The sequence below is a fragment of the Labrus bergylta genome, chromosome 12 (genome assembly GCF_963930695.1).
Source record: "Labrus bergylta chromosome 12, fLabBer1.1, whole genome shotgun sequence".
Classification (NCBI taxonomy): Eukaryota; Metazoa; Chordata; class Actinopteri; order Labriformes; family Labridae; genus Labrus; species Labrus bergylta.
In genome coordinates this window covers 20,944,427-20,961,503 of record NC_089206.1, presented here as the reverse complement: position 1 = coordinate 20,961,503, position 17,077 = coordinate 20,944,427, and the positions used below count along the sequence as shown (strand labels likewise).

General features: G+C 43.4%; 1 protein-coding gene across 6 annotated transcripts in view; it reads left to right on the top strand.

Moving 5' to 3' along the window:
- plch2a (phospholipase C, eta 2a) overlaps window positions 1-17,077 on the top strand; it is a 162,960-nt gene that overhangs the window by 118,090 nt on the left and 27,793 nt on the right. For all 6 annotated transcript variants that reach the window (XM_065961558.1, XM_065961560.1, XM_065961559.1 and 3 more), the window contains 4 exons: window positions 3,121-3,267; window positions 7,858-8,101; window positions 8,194-8,323; window positions 13,969-14,139. In XM_065961558.1, coding sequence (XP_065817630.1) covers window positions 3,121-3,267; window positions 7,858-8,101; window positions 8,194-8,323; window positions 13,969-14,139 — 692 coding nt within the window. The remainder of the gene's footprint in view (window positions 1-3,120; window positions 3,268-7,857; window positions 8,102-8,193; window positions 8,324-13,968; window positions 14,140-17,077) is intronic.

The following is a 17,077-nucleotide window of genomic DNA, read 5'->3' as shown; positions in this document are numbered from 1 at the left end:
ACTTTCGTTCTGAATATCAGAGAAGTGAAAGGCGCCGGGGTGTGGGGCTCTCTGGACGCAGACAGCGATAGCAGCAGATGTTGATGTGAGCAGGCAGACTGTGCTGGATGTGAAAGGCTGTGGAGTTCAGCTCTGACAGGAGGAGCACGATGAGCTCTTAAACCGGTGTCAGGAGGAATGTTTCCAGCCCTGTGCCATCCTGACCCGTAAGTCAGCAGAGTCAGGATGCTCTCAGTGCAAACTCTGACAGCAGCTCATTTCATGGGTAAGTGCCTCCTGTTGGGCTGATGGAGGGCAGATCTGTTAGCTCTGTTACAGCCGCTGGGCATCAGGCGCTGCAATCAGCCTGCACATATACAAAAGGACTCTACCCCTCGCAAATCAATAAAAAGCCGCCTCACAGCCATTGTGCCATTTCTGTGGCGCGGAGAAGTCGAAGCTGTGAGATCAGGAAGGGTCAATGTTTCCGGATAATTTCTTACTTCATTGAAAACCAATCACACGTTGCATCGTCAACTGGTCTCTTGCAGCTTTTGTGTTTGAACGACACATCCCCGGAATGATTTTGCAATTCATATTTAATCAACATTTATTCTTTTATTTTCTTTTATTGCTTTTATTGGACCCATTGAAGGTAGAACTGCAATCATTCACTCCCAGTTTGTTTTTGTAATTGATAAGTGGTTCTTGTTCTTGTTCTTGTTCTGGTTCTTCTTGGACGCTCTGACTGACTTCATGTGACAGCTCAGAGCTCAGTGAGATGTGAACGTGAGGATAGCAAAGAGAGACTAACTGACCGCACTGTGTGGTCATTAGAAAAGAAGTGGACATGTGCAATCAGTGCATTTAGCAGTTTCACAGTCAAACACTCATCTTTCTTCTCATTTTCTTCTTCTTTAAATTGCATATTGTGGCGTCACAGTGGACATGATATCAGTCTGTGTGTGTGTGTGTGTGTTTGTGTGTGTGTGATAGAAAGAGATCCAGACTGCTCGTGGGATCAATGAGCAGCTCGGGGGGCTGTATTCATCCGTCCGTCCACACTGATGTGGCTGCAGTATTGATCCCAAACAGGCTGAGTGTACTAACGCATCATCAATGTTGAAATGTAATGTCATCATTATTCTGGAAAAATGTCATCATGAAATCAGTATGAAATTCTTAAAACTCTCAAAAACAACAACTCAGACACCTTATATCATTTACAATCTCCAGTATTTTATTGACTGAAAAAAGTTCAAGCTGAAAAGCATTTCCTTTTTTTTTGTTTGTTTTTAAATAACTCCATGATTTCAAAGCTTATCCTCATTCAACACAAGAAACATATCTTTTTTTATTGCACATTACATATTCTTTGCAATGTGCAATAAAAAAAAACGCTCTCCTCCCATCAGCAGCTGATTGTCCCCTCTGTGTCTGCAGGGCAGGTTAACAGGAGGGTCAAAGGTCATGACAGGGTCGGCCACTGGTTCAGACTCTGTGCATTTACAGCTCATTCGATCACGTTACCATCGACTGTGTGAATAACGACAGTGTGTCCTTCTGTCTGCACAATCACTGGTGTGTGTTATATTCATCATTCTTGTGTTCTGACTGAATTTTACACCCGTCTTGTGTTTGAGCGCTCTGAAAGCGTAACGTTGCACGTGCAGTCTCGAGCATGAATCCGATAGCAGAGGTTAGAGGACTGCATTAACAATACCCCGGGGGGGGGTTGCTCTCTGCAGCGGGACCTGTGCCAGGTCAAATTGATGCTCAATTAGAGCCATCCATCACGGCTGGCTCCGTTTGCATTACCTCCTTACACGGCAGATATTTAGGAAGTGTTGCATTCAGGCCACAGAGTTCAAGACGTTTACTTAAAGGTGTCACATGTTCCAGTTTACATTCAGACTTTGTTGATGCTGTCAGGTCAGAGTTTCATATTTTATTTTGTGAGGAAAATTAAAATGATGCAGTGACTTGGTGTGAAAACATAACTCTCCTTTGTGTCCAATCTAATAATCTAACGAGATAGAAATCTGCCACCTGCTGCTAATCCCGTGTTTGTTTTCTTTTTTGAACATCTCTCTGCGTGCTTTGGACCAAATTGTCCTGGATTAACCACGATCAGCCTCTGATGTCACTTCTCTCTAAGCTTATTGCAATGACCACGAGCTCAAGGTGACGTCTTTAATGTCATTAAAGGACAGAAAAGAGCAACGACTCACATGCAAACGATTGACCTCACTGCTCAAAATAATCTAATGATTCATCAGTTATCAAAGTGTTCATCCCGTGCAGCTCTGGTGGTTTTAAAACATCACTGTTTGAATGTCATCTTTTTCATTGACCGTCATGTGTGTCGGCGATCGGCTAACCTTATTTGGACATGGATGTGCGTGCTGAGTTGGCCTGATTTCCTGCATGGCACGCTGCCGGAAATAGTTTGATAGGATGTGACAAACATTTGATAATTGACAATATGGCCACGTAGGGTGTAACTGCAGCCCAGGGGCATGTGGCGGTCCACACCAGCCGGGCCAGGGCTCGTCACAATTAGCTTCCTGTGGAGAAGATGTCAAATTCTGCCCCAAAATAACGACAAGGACACGGAGAAGCTCGGCCTCTGGCAGGTCTCCTTAAAGTCTCTCTCTCTCTCTCTCTGCATGTCGTTTCTGTCCTGGAAGGTGACAAAGAGTTTCTCTTATATTTTGGCTGTGATATAAATCCTCAAATCTGAAAAAAGCTCAAGGTTTTGTAGATTTTTTTTCCTTGTTATTGTTCAGTGTTAGTCTGCGTGTGAAGTGTGGATCTTTTTGTGGAGCGATTGCCTCTCGCTGTCATTCATCTTCCTCTCATGAGACAAGCAAAACTCTGCTGGCAGTGACAGGCATATCGGCTGTTTTTGGCTTTGCACTGCTGCGTGTTCATGTGGATGTCTGAGTAAATAAGTGTGTTATGCATGAGATAGAAACTCATGGAAATGAACGGACAAACGCACACTTAAGAATGAGTGCGGGTCGTCTTTGTCAGTTTCAGTGCACACTCCAGCGGTTTCCCCTTCTGACAACTCTCTAACCTTTTTTTTTTTTCTCTCTCTCTCCTCCTCTTGTGTCTGGCTTCTTTTCTCGCCTGCAGTGGAGAAATGTATGAGCTCCATGCAGAGTGGGACCCAGATGGTGAAGCTGCGCGGCGGCTCCAAGGGACTGGTGCGCTTCTTCTTCCTGGACGAACACAAGTCGTGCATCCGCTGGAGGCCCTCGCGCAAGAATGAGAAGGCCAAGAGTGAGTTTTATTTCTTCTTCTTAAAGTCACAGCGTCTTGAATCTGTAGTTTAGAGTGTTTACTGTTCAAACATTTGGGCCCTTATGTCATGTGACAGGTGAGCGCTCATTGAGGCATCCAATGAGGACATCATGTACTCTAAATCTCAATAAGTCATCCTACCAACAGGCTCCACCCACTTAAGCTTTGACTGCACCTACAGTTTTTTTGTATTTAGGATTTGGACATTTATTTTCCCTGAACACTTTCTACAAAAGGCAAACAGACCATCCTGCTGTGTTTTTGTTTTTTTAAATTAAAGAAAGCAGAGAGACTTCAGCAGCAGCTCTCAGTATGTCGACTGTCTCATGGGGGCTTAGGGGCTCAGTTTCCTGTTGCTCTCCCTCCTCTGTAGCCCGGGGATTTAATAAGCTTCTTAAGTCGACTTAATTATTCATCAGCTTTAATCTGCCAAAACAGTGTCTCACACACACACACACACACACGCACACTGAAGGAAAATGACACACACACTCTGTTTATTGGCGGATCAGGACAGTTGGAGCTTTTGTTCTTACGGGAAAATTAAAAATCAATCACATTTGTTCTCCTAATTCTTAAATCTTTACAGTTTGTTGAGCAAAATGGAGCCTGCGAGCTTCTTCCACACATCAGAGTGGAGGCAGGACGCTGTTTGTTTTTAATCCCGCCTCCTCACTCGACAGATTAACTGAGTGTTTCTAGAAAATGTAACGCAGGACTCACACGCTGTCCTCCCCCTCTCCATATATTTGTTCAGCAGCGACAGACTGACTTCATCTTCCAGTCCCGTCAGCGCTGGCAGAGCCTGTGTGTGTGTGTGTGTGTGTGTGTGTGTGTGTGTGTGTGTGTGTGTGTGTGTGTGTGTGTGTGTGTGTGTGTGTGTGTGTGTGTGTGTGTGTGTGTGTGTGTGTGTGTGTGTGTGTGTGTGTGTGTGTGTGTGTGTGTGTGTGTGTGTGTGTGTGTGTGTGTGTGTGTGTGTGTGTGTGTGTGTCATTGTTTACCTGAACAGGTGTCAGTCACAATAGTCCCCACATGGCAGCGTCTCTGGCGCCCTGTGTGTTGTTCTGAGCCCCTTGAGGTTTATCACAGAGCATCCACTGAGACGGACGGGCAGCCAGGACTCGCTGCAGGTTTCTGCTCCGCTCACACTGACCAGGTGTCCAGTGTTTCTGGCAGGAGATTTGATCCTTCTGGCACCAAAAAAATAAACAGACAACCAGAACACAAATTTACATTTTACAAGTGTTAGCTAACGTGCCCTGGCTCTGTGTCTTCAGGATAGATTTTGTATTTTTTTACACATTAATAAGGCTCTGCGCTGCTTGGGAACAGCCTACATTTCTATTTTATTTGCTGTTTTTTTTTAAATCCTTACAGTGTTAGAGATGCTCTGCAGATGGTTTAATAAATACAAATTATCACCACATTAAAAAAAACTGGTGCTCAGCAATTTTTTACTTGTGCACCAAAACCTTGAAAGTCCCTTTTTAAGGTGTTAGAGCTAACAATTAGTTATCTACCGTGTTGATGCATTTAGTGGCTCGTAACTCAAGCAGTGATGCTTCATTCTCAGAATTTAATTGAAGACCCTGGAGGCATTGATTTCTGATTCTTGACCCCTTGAAAGACAATCTCCTGCTGATAGCACGGTCCCTGTGCTGTGGTGTTCAGAGGTAGTGAAGGACCGCACTCAGGGGGAATTTACAAAGAATGGATTGCAGCTGCTGACGTCACCAAGAATTGTTCAAGAAGAAAGAAGACATCCTTTATTAATCCCACGAGGGGGAATTACTTTGACACACCGTTATTGAGACATACTACACACACACACACACACACGTACAAACAGGATCCTGTGGACATGCACTGATGGCGAGATGTTAGAGTGAGGGGGGCGACACATGACGGAGCGCCTGAAAAGTTTGGGTTTTGGTGCATTTCTCAAGGGCGCCTCTGCAGTGCTCAGCTCTCCAGCTACAAGACCAAAATCCAGACTTGGTCCGGCCGCTTGAACCGGCAACCCTCCAGTTCCCAACCCCACTCTCTACAAACTGAGCGACTGCCTCCGTTCAGTATTTTCCACCGCTGTCTGCCCGTATCTAGCACCAGGTCACTAAGCTCATCAGGCCGATACTACGACAAGAAAAATACTTTGAGAAAGTTTTGCAGCTTCCTTTTCATATTTTAACTTCTGTTTTTGCTGTTTTTATTTTTCCCATGTTTGATTTTGAAGGGTTTGTGTGACTGATTTTTTTACGTGTTGTCTGCACTTTGTCTTGATTATTTTGATGTGAAGCTCTTTGAAAAGCCTTGTTGCTGAAATGTGCTACAGAGATAAACTTGTCTTTCCCTCCTGCTGTATAGTGGTTGTGAGTGCTGGTATTGAATCAGACTTTCATTTGCATGGAAACGAGGCCGAAAGTGCCCCTGAAAACCTGCAGAATGCCTAATTTCAATATGTGCAAACAGCAGCAGAGCAGAGACGCTATTTCTTTGTCCTTCAGTGTTCTAAATGACAAAAGTCTCTCCCTCTTTGGTTGGCTAATTTTTTGGCCTTTTTGCCTTTTATTGAACAGACGGCTGCAGAAAGAGCTGTGACTGAGACATCCAGGACTATAACTTCTGTTTATGTGGAGCCTGCTAGCAGGTCCTGGTTCAGGACGATTATTATCCTTCTTCTCCTGAACTGTCTCGATAAGCGCCTTCAGCAACTCCAGAATGTCAATATATTATTTTAGAGCTGCCTCATTTTCAAACTGAATCATTTGCCTTCAGTGATAAATGCAAACAATCTGAAAACTGATGAGTAGAGCTGACATCAGTCTAAGAAGTCGTCCGTCCATTTAGAAATTGTAAAATGTCTTTGCAGCAGCCACAACCAATCAGGACTCAGCTAGTCTTTGTTTACTTCAGGGATTTTCCTGCAAGAAGCTCCAACTGTTTAGAGAGTATTTTCACATGCTTCACACATTTCGGTCCTCTTGTAAATGCCCCTGAGTGAACACTAGCTAACAATGAGGTAGTTATGCAACAAATTGGTACATGACTCAGAAAAGAGTAAACGATCTATAGGTGTGAAAAACGCCCTCAGAGTCAGATTGGATGGTCCTGAACGCAGCATGGATGTGCTGAGCGAGCCCCTGTGGTAGTTTGCAAATCAGGTTGTGACATTTTCAAAAGTGGAAAAACCTGACATCATTATCCTCGAGCTGTGCTGCCAGCGGCTCATCACATATCCTGAACACGAGTCGTAGGGTCATACTTATGGACATGTTACCTGTCGTATGCTTGTCCATAATGTATGAAAGAAGCAGGAGCACTCAAAACACAGCGGCAGCATGTCGAGTGTCATGTTGATGGCCTCTGTGACAGCCAGGAGATTTTAATATACTCCCATAAAACACAGGTTTCCATAGAGTACAGCCCAGGGGACAGAGTGTGTACATGAGTGTTCAGCTCCATCACTGCATTATGAATGAGCGTGCATGTAAATCATGTTTGTTGCTGTGTGGAGGACACAGAGCTGGGTATATACTGTAGGTGGTTATTTAGGAATGAAGCTGCTGCAGAACGAAGAACAGAAGTACTTATCATGTGTTTGTCGTCGCGGGAGAAAACTAATGAATGACTGGAGGCAGTGTCTTCCAGTAAAATGTCATTAACATCTCATAAATGTTGCATCTTAATAAACCACTGCTCATCCAGTCGAGTGTTTTTAAGTCCTTCATATCTTCACATCATAACACCTGAATTTCCTGGTTAAACTCTCCCCGCGCCCACGACTATTCATTCACAGCGCTGCCAGCGTGTGAATTCAGAGAAGCTGGAGAATAATATTAAAACCACAGAGGGATGATTTGGGTTTAATAAACTTAGTTTTTGCTCCATTGTTTTTTTTAAGTAGGTTTAGATGTGTTATAAGCTTAATGATGCTGCACAACGCTGCAAACTAAAAGTTCTGCTCACTCCACCAGTAAAAAGTGTGAATTATAAGAAGTAGAAGCATAAAACAGTAACTGAACTCGCTATCAGATAGATGAAAGACTAAGGGCCAGGCGTAAATAAACTACAGAAATAAGCAAGTCTTCCCTCCCGCTGCTGGGACGCTAAAGCAAAGGAGCCTCCCTCCATCGACATCAGAAGCTCTGAACAGCGTTAACACAACATATTTTTCCTCACGTGATGAAGATTCTGACGTCAAGTCGGCAAGTCCGGCAGCTAATTTTTCCCTGAGTTGTTGTCCCGAATTGAGCAGGCATTCATGTGCATTTTACAATTCGGAAACTCGTTTTCCTGATGTGTCAGAAACCACAAAAATGCAGCAAAATGAAACCTTTTTTCACACATGCATTCAGTAATCTTCATGATGTGTTTAACAAAGTATGAAGTGTGTTTAATCGGCCCTCTGCTGAGAGATACTGATGAATCTGTCTGTGTATTAAACACAAAGATGTAGACGTATAAAGTGTCATAACAATGAGTTAAAGTAGATCCAAACTGTCCTTCAGTAAACTCCAGAAGCAGATCAACTTTGTTTTGAACTCTCCGTCTTTCTGTTTCCTCCGTCAGTCTCCATCGACTCGATCCGTGAGGTGTGTGAGGGGAAGCAGTCTGAGATCTTCCAACGGTACGCCGAGGGAAGCTTTGACCCAAACTGCTGCTTCAGTCTGTACTATGGGGAGCACATGGAGTCCCTGGACCTGGTGTCCGGCACAGGAGAGGAGGCGCGCACCTGGATCACCGGACTCAAATACCTGATGGCTGGAATCAGTGATGAAGACAGCCTGGCTAAGAGACAGAGGACCAGAGATCAATATCCTTCAGTGTCTCACTTTGAGCTCCAGATATACCCTTTTAAGAATGTTTTTATCTGTGTTACCTGTCCTTAACCCTCTGTGTCCTCACGTGGCTGAAGCAGACCTTCACCGAGGCCGATAAGAATGGAGACGGCAGCTTAAGCATCGGCGAGGTCCTGCAGCTGCTGCACAAACTCAACGTCAACCTGCCAAGACAGAAGGTCAAGCAGATGTTCAAGGTATGAGAACAGGAAGGGCACGGCCAGATGTGTGACAGTTTTATTACTGGCTTCTCTGCTATGCGGCCTGTCGTTTAATACAGCTGACATTATGATATTCAGGAGTTTGATTTGATGAACTTCTCTTTCCAGCAGTCAATCACAAGCAGCTGGTCAGACATTATTTCTTAGACAAGTTGTCATGAGCGAGTAAAAGCTGTTTGCATCGCTCCCTGGTAGAGAAGTGGAGGAACAACGTATCAGCACTCAAATGCCACATTCTCAACTTTTATACTTTATCATTTCAGCCATCACTGTGTTATGACCAATAGTGAAACATACTGGATGGGACAATGATGCATAAAGTGGAGAACTGTTGCTGTTTCTATCATTGCCTATCAAACGAAAAACTACAAAAAACAAATTGGAAGAAAAAAAAATCCTGCAACATGTTTGAGTGAGACATAAACAAACTGAAGTGTTCTAACGTCCGTGCAAACAAAGAGCTGAGAGCAAAGAACCCAGAGGGAGTTTAAGAAATGGAGAGAGGTTAGAACACAGAAAGGTTTACAGACCCATGCAGAGCTGGATAAACACTGAAGCTTCAGTGTCCACCACATGGTGACCTGAGTGAGCATGGACTCTAGAGAGGAGGGGGGGGGGGGGAGAGAGACAGCTCTCTACAATGTTTAGAATTTAGACTGCAGTACCCATTTTAACCACTAGATGTCAGAGTAACATACTGCTCCTTTAATAAATAAATAAGAGGGTTCATGAAGTTGCAGCGAAAGGCAAAGTGTAAGACAGAAACCAGAGAGAGAGACGCTTACATTTTCCTGTTCGCCTGCACGCACTGAAACTCCAAGAAGGCGTTTTAAGATTTAAACACTCTTGGGGCTCTTTGGGGAGAGAGGGCTTTTAAAAAAACATAAGTTTAGACAAGTGCAGCAGGCTTAGGGAGAAGTCAGATCTTAAAAAGAACTGTATAACTTCTGCAAGTGGATGTCATGTTTTTATGAAAACCTGCTGATTAACAATCCAACAAACTTACTAAGCATGCATTTTAATACATGTTGAGAACGCTGCCTTTAACTTTCACTGTGAATAAGAAACGCTGCATAGAACATCTCTCTTTAGGACGGGCTCTATGTGGTGACCTGAGACCTCAGTGTGTGGTCTGTGTGTGTGGTGGATTGTGAATGAGCAGTTCGACTCTCTGGCTGATTGCTCGTGCTGCCGATGTTTGTTAACACACACTCGGCTCACAGCGGAGGATTAGCGTGCTGTTGTGTTAACACGGTTGTTTTAGCCTTCCTCCTCGCCGTTGCTAAATCCACTAGGTCTGTCAGGACTCATCCATATGGTGCTGCAGGGACACAGATGGCCTCGATGTCATGCAGGCTAAACACACCAGGGATCGATCTCTCTCTCTCTGTGTGTGTGTGTGTGTGTGTGTGTGTGTGTGTGTGTGTGTGTGTGTGTGTGTGTGTGTGTGTGTGTGTGTGTGTGTGTGTGTGTGTGTGTGTGTGTGTGTGTGTGTGTGTGTGTGTGTGTGTGTGTGTGTGTGTGTGTGTGTGTGTGTGTGCATACACACACAAAGATTTGTGTGTGAGTCGTCTAGTTTCTCAGCTTAACCCACTTACAGTGAGAGAGAGAAAGAACCTGTGGACTATCCCACCTTAACTAGTATGAAGACAACTACTGATCTGATGTCTCAGGTCTCTGTCAGAACTCAATGCTGCAAACATTTGAGGATAAATTGTAACTCTTTGTTTAAATTATTTCTTATGTTTTGTACCAAAGATTTCAATGAGGCTTGTTTTAAAAGCTAGAAACTTTTTAAATAGAGAATAGTTAAAAAGCATGAAAAAGCTGCACTATTGAGGGTGCTTCACGGCCGGGCGGGTTCAGACTCCGCCCTTTTTTGGTGTCATTCCCCGCTCTCTCCTCCTGGCGTTTCCTGTCTCTCATCAGCTGTCCTGTCTGGTGGAGGTGAGATGCCCCCCCTCCCTCCCAAAGAAAAATAAAAACACGACTTTAAGTTGTGTTACTGTAAAACTCCATGTTGCAGCCTACAGACCTCTCCTCGTGGATGTGGAAGGTGGGATGTGGAAGAAACGAGAAACAGATCTGTAGCTTTCTTCTGCAGTTTCTCTTTGCTCAATGATTTATCACCCCAAAGACTCACAGACGCACATGTGGAGTGAAAGCTGCGGCGCTAAGTGATGAATTAATCCATATTAGCTGTTAGAGCTAAAGCACAGAGCTCAGGCGTGCTAACAACTTAAGTGCCCGAGGTCATGCATAATGAATGGGAGGGAATAAGGCTGGATTGATGTTTTTGGTCCAATAAGAAGGACTCTGTTCTACTTTGTTAGCCTCCTGTGGCTAACGTCTGTCCCGAGAAAGAGTGCTGCTTCCAAAAATGAATTCTTCAACTCAAATAAATACAGATTACAGATGCATCGATACCCACAGTCAGCCCTCGGTTCAATATGTACCTCAGTCACAGTTTTCTTCACTGACAGTTTGACCCTCAGGCATTAGATTAATTTACTACCCTCTTAAGTCACTAAGGACAAAAATGTCCATGCCAAAAAACTGCTATAAATATAGAACAGATTGATATTTTTTTTACTTTTTTCTGCATACATCTCTTAAACAACTTCAGCCCTGCTCAAAACTACCAAACATTCAATCATTTTTAGAAATATAACCCTTTTAAAGCTTGATTACTTGATGTCACTGTTGTTATTTAAGAAAAAAACACAAAAATGAGTTATTTTCCATATAACAAATATTGGCTAGGGGGATTTTTTTCAAATCAGTCTTGGATATGTAAAAGATTATCCAAAATATTGACTTTGATGCATTGTTAGTTTTTGTGTAGCATCAGATTTAAAATGTAGTTCCCTGTTTGGAAATTGGAGGGCGAAAATGTCCAATTTACAAAAACTGCTTTAAAAATAGAACAGATTCATTTATTTTTTGTACTTTTTTTTTGTTGCATAAATCTCTTAAACAACTCCAGCCCTGCTCAAGAATATCAAATATTGAATAAGTATCAGGAATTTAACCCTTTAAATGCCAGAATCATGTAATCAAACTAAAAAAATGAAAACGTGCATTCCAAAATGTGTCAAGAGAGAGTCTTTCTTACAAAAAATGATGCCATATGCACTAACACAGACAAAATGATGGCCCGATTTAGAGGTCAAATTTGACCAAATGGATAAAAATGTCCATAGTGATGCATGAGGGTTAAACATCTTGTAGAGTTTAGTAGTAGTGTGTGGATGTCACAAGACTGCAGACGACCTGGCTGTTGTCACTATTTTTGTAAAGTGATAGCCTGTGATGCATATGGTCCTTATCATTGTAATATAAAAAGCACAAACTGATTCTTTTGTTAAATAACAGAAAACCAACATGTGTCACTGCAGCCTGTCTCGGCACAGCGCCGTCAGAGCAGACATTCTTAATAACTGTTTCCATCTGAGTAATCCTGTCTCTATGCATCTGTGCCTGTCACTTCCGTGTCACTCGGTCACAGTTGGTTCCGACAAAGTGACATGTATGCAGAGCCGGCAGCTGAGACTGGTGACATGAAGTGTTTGTCTTGTGTCTGCGAGTCATTCTGCTTCCTGTGTGTGTGTGTGTGTGTGTGTGTGTGTGTGTGTGTGTGGAACAAGTTTTGAGGGTGAAGACGAGTGACAACAAAAGTTTTGATCGATTTGAGAGGGGGACACGAGTGGCTGCGTTCAGGCCTGTCGGTCTGACCGCACATCGTTAATGTGTGCATCCAGCTCTGAGCTCGTCTTTACAGAATGAAGCCTGAAATCTACTAACGATGAAGTTAGCACGGTCGACACATTTTTTAGCAAGCCGACGAAAAAGCTCAGAAAATGTCGACATATAGCTGAGTAAACCTTTTGAGTCTTTTCAAGAAGTTTCTGATAAAATGTCCTGGTTTGGAACATGGAGCCCCCTCTCTCTCTGTCTTCCCTCGTCCGTCAACACTCACAGGCTGCGTTCTCAGAGCGCTGCGCCAACGGACAGCTTGAGTACCTTGAGACTCACAAGCAACAGCGCCAGATAATACGATGTATGTGGTATAAAATTAGTATAATCACAACAACAAACAAACATTTGGTCATTGTTCTCACCCGTCATAACAGAGGGTTTTATTCTGAAAATAAACCAGATGTTTTAATGTTTTTTTTCGGTGTCTGACTTCCTAAATCGATGCTCTGAGCTCCGGCATCAAGAAAAATTAGAAGCCTTGTGTATCTGCTGCAGAGGACTCCGGGCTGACGGAGCTGAGATGGCGCTCAGGCGGGGGAATTTAACAGTTAGATATCACAAGGAAGAAAATGCCAGCAGTGGGTGTGTCGTGCGCAAACTGGCTGCTGGTAAAAATGTGATTAGGACATAAGAACGTACATTTTGATAAACGGATTTCTGGACATTTAAGTTGATTCAGAATCTTAAAAATTTATTATTTTGATTCTGACATTAATCCATTTTTTTTCCATCACCTCTACCCATCTCTGCGTTTAAGTGAATCAAGTATTATCCAGTATCCATTCAGTCCAGTGTGCATCAATAATCAGCCAGTAATTGGACGCTGCTGAGGAAACTAAAAGAGTTCTCAACACTCCCTGATACATCGCTGTTATCCTTTACATGACAAGAAGCCTCTCACATTCATCTCCTCCCAAAAGTGTTCCAGCACAGAATTAAGTTTGCAATCCAGACAGTTTTAATATTCAGTTCTTTATTAAAGTATCCCCATCACACAGTGGACATGTGATACAGTGGAATATTAAAGTATGGATCCCTCTTTAAGGTCGAGTCTAAGCTCAGTGTGTACAGTCGTCTCTGCTGCTCAGAGCGGCGCACGCGTCATCACACCGAGCGTCTGCCTCAGCAGCAGCTCGACATATGGAGCCGCTCACAGACGGTCTCAGGAACACAGAGGACAGGATTACACCAGTCCGTTATCTCATGCCGTGACCCACTGCCGCGCTCTCATTAACCTCGTTCCATATACAACCATCGCCTTTTTATAGTCTGACTGAGAGTCTTTACAGATTACCAAACCTCTCAGTATAAGACCAATGAAGCTGTATCAAATACGTCAGGTGTGTGTTACATCTATCTGGTTTGCTGATGTTTGACGTCTGGGACAACGTCTCAGATTTCAGCTTGTTCATCGTTAAACCAAGAACAGCAAGTCAAGTGGTTTTGACAAGAATTATTTCAGCACTGTCAGGATGTTTTCTTTGACAAAGGAAAGACAAAAAGTTGAGTCATTTAAAAACCCTTTGGATGAGGATGTCAAGTTACACTGTCAGCATTTTAAAACACCTGACACTTCTAGCACAACATTGAACAAAATCTAACTACACACTTTCACTGAAAATCACAGGCTAAGAGTGCATGCTAAATATGATAGGAGGAAAATATATGTACACATGACGTCAGGGACTTTGTGAGTCTGGAGTAAAGCATGAGGATTTTACACATGGATCACTTTGATGGGATAGCAGTCGAGCAGAATGTAATCTATAACCTAGCGGCCTCAGACGTTGAGGATCTAACTGTGTTCACGTGTTGGAAAACACACAAAAAACTAAAAGTGGTTCTGGTGTTCGTTTGTGCAGGAGGCCGACACAGATGACAACCAGGGCACATTGGGTTTCGAGGAGTTCTGCTCCTTCTACAAGATGATGTCGACCCGCAGAGACCTGTACCTCCTCATGCTCACCTACAGCAACCACAAAGACCACCTGGACGTCGACGACCTGGTGCGCTTCATGGAGACGGAGCAGAAGGTAACCACTGTTTTCATTTTGACTATTTAATCTCTACTGGAAATCCTATGTTCTTATTTAAAGCACCCAAATCAACGCAGCAGCACCAGAGATATCATCGTTTATATCCCTCAAATTCTTGAGTTTAGAGTAAGAATCAGCCCTAGTGTGCATCAAGCAAGCGTTTCTTTTAGGGTTCAGTATCCAGGTCTTACTAACAGATTTATGGTCGCTCTAGTAGCTGCTGATGTAGCGTGGAGCCTCATGCAGATATGAGGAGCAGGCTGCAGAGGTCTGGCACGCTCAGACACTCAGACTTTTCAAACTTGTCGTCATCAGCCCAAACCGTCATCACCAGATTTCACACATCTTCCTCTGGAGCGACGAGAAACTTTATATAACTCCAGTTTGGTTTTTTTCACATTTGCAGCAGTTCACTCCTCTGGACTTGTAGACTTTGATGTTAAAATTGGAAGCGTTCCACTTTGAGGTCAGTTCTCCTCCGGCCCCAAGTGCTTCACCGAGAGCGTAACATTGCTGCAGATTGAGATGAACTCTGACGGGGAACTGGATTCAGGGGTTGTTATTTTTGTGTCCTTTACAGTTTAATTAAACTCAGTGAATCTAATACATAAACATAAATTAATCCACAGACATCACTGAAAGGACCTTCGTTTGATTTTAAAGAGGACTTATTCTCTTCCTTCTCCACCTTTTCAAACAGTCCCCCTGTGGTCTAAATGAAACATCTGTGCTGTGCTTTGGTCAAAATATAACATGAATCAAGCACCAGAGGAGGTTTGTGACCCTGTATAAACCAGCTCTCTCAGAACGCTCCGTTTTGGTGTGTGTGTCTCTTTAAATGCAATGACGCGAGTTTTCCCAGTAGACATCACTCCTCTGTAGCGAGAATAAAAATGGCCGACCTGCCCAAAAGTTTTGCTCTAGGCTGGGGGTGTAGTCCATGGGTGGAGATACCAGGGGAGGGGAGGGGATTTTTTATCCCACTGTGACATCACAAGGAGGGCACATTTGAAAGGGAGCATTTTTCTCTGTGTTGTAAGACTTATGCAGACCACAAACAAAGGACTGGATGGGTTTATTTCACATTTTGTGGGTTGGTAGAGTGGATTTGTAAGAGTGGATTTTTCATAATAGGTCCCCTTTAAAGAGCATGCATAGACTATGATCTGTAACACCTTGATTCTGTGGGGCAGGACATCTATTCAACGTGTAGATAAGGGAACAGCGCATGCTTGAGAAACCAGTGAGTGACATCACTGAGAGTACGTCCATGCGCTATACATTCATCAAGGACACTCTAACAGAAGTTTGTCTCTCTTCACAAATGTTGACTCAGTGTTGGGATTCTTATAATCCCCTGAGGGATGCTTGTTGTAGCTTCTGAGAGGTTGGACGTCTTGAGCTTACAGAGCAGCTATCACAACGCTAAAGTGGCGCTTAGTGCAGGGAGAAGCAGCCAGTGAGAGCCCTGCAGAGGTGTTAGCATTCGTACCATCACCACCCTCAAGATGCTGTTATAAAGGGCTTTAGGATAAAGTACATCTCCTCACTAATGATACCATCCACTGAGAAAGAAATGTGCAAATGAGCGCAACAGCTCGTTTCTCTTTAACCGCCCCGTGTGTGTGTGTGTGTGTGTGTGTGTGTGTGTGTGTGTGTGTGTGTGTGTGTGTGTGTGTGTGTGTGTGTGTGTGTGTGTGTGTGTGTGTGTGTGTGTGTGTGTGTGTGTGTGTGTGTGTGTGTGTGTGTGTGTGTGTGTGTGTGTGTGTGTGTGTGTGTGTGTGTGTGTGTGTGTGTGTGTGTGTGTGTGTGTGTGTGTGTGTGCGTGTGCGCGTGCGCTCCTTCAGCTAATTTGTGCTCCAACAGGCTGTTTGAATGTGTAGAAACTGCCAGTTTAAGAGCAGAAGGCTCCTCTCACACAGGCTGAGTTTCTCTCCAATTAAACTCTTTGTCTAGTTCTGGCGCCGTGCAGGAGTCGTCGTTCCTCCTCCCGTTATTGGAGAGAGGTGTAAGCACGTCTGTGAAGCGATATGTTTGAAATGATGCCAAGTGGCTGCAGAGTTGGCTCGGCTTGAATCCCTAACAATACACTTTGTTCTTGTTTTTTTATGCCTCAACACGACAAAGGATGTAAACGACTCCAGTGTGTGCATATATTAGCGTCTGAGAGTTCCTGTGTGTCTTACTTTGTGTTTTTCTGGAACTGATGATAAAATGAAAAGTGTTGATGGCAGATGATCGCCAGAATCTGTTTCCAAAAAGAATAAAAACAGATCCTTAAGAAGCAAATAACAGGCGGGGAATTAAATGGATCAAAATGCAAAAACCAGATTTGCTGTAAAAAAACTGACAATTTACTATTCATGTTCGGTCCGTCTCTGGTGGAAGTTCTGTGTTAGTCTTTTATGGTCATCAGTCTGGTTGATAACAACGGCTTTTTATGGCCACATATTTGTCTTCTATGCAGCAGTGAGCATCAGTGTATTCCACTGTCTGTACTGTCTGAAGATAATCATGATTACATGACCTCATCTGCAACGAAAAAAAAAAGCAAGTTTAAAGTCTGAAGTTTAAAATTCTTCACATTTGGGTTCTATAAAAAAATCAGGATTAAACTATCGTCTCCTCTCACTAATCTTTGTGAAGCTGCAGAGAAGTCTTGCAGCGTGTTTGTCAGAAACAGCAGGCTGTGCGAGCTCTGGGCGAACCTCTGCAGAGTTTTATCCGGATTACGATGAGATGGAATTAAGTTTACCTCCTTTTTGAACACATTTTGAGACTCGGTATGTTTAAAAAAAAAAAAAAAAAAAAAGTCCCAGCGGGATACTGTGCTGCACATGGTTCTGTAACATGTCATAAAATCACAGACACAGTGTGAGCGAGGAGAGATGACTGACTGTCCCCTCCCCCTTCATCAATCAATGAGGGGCTTTAA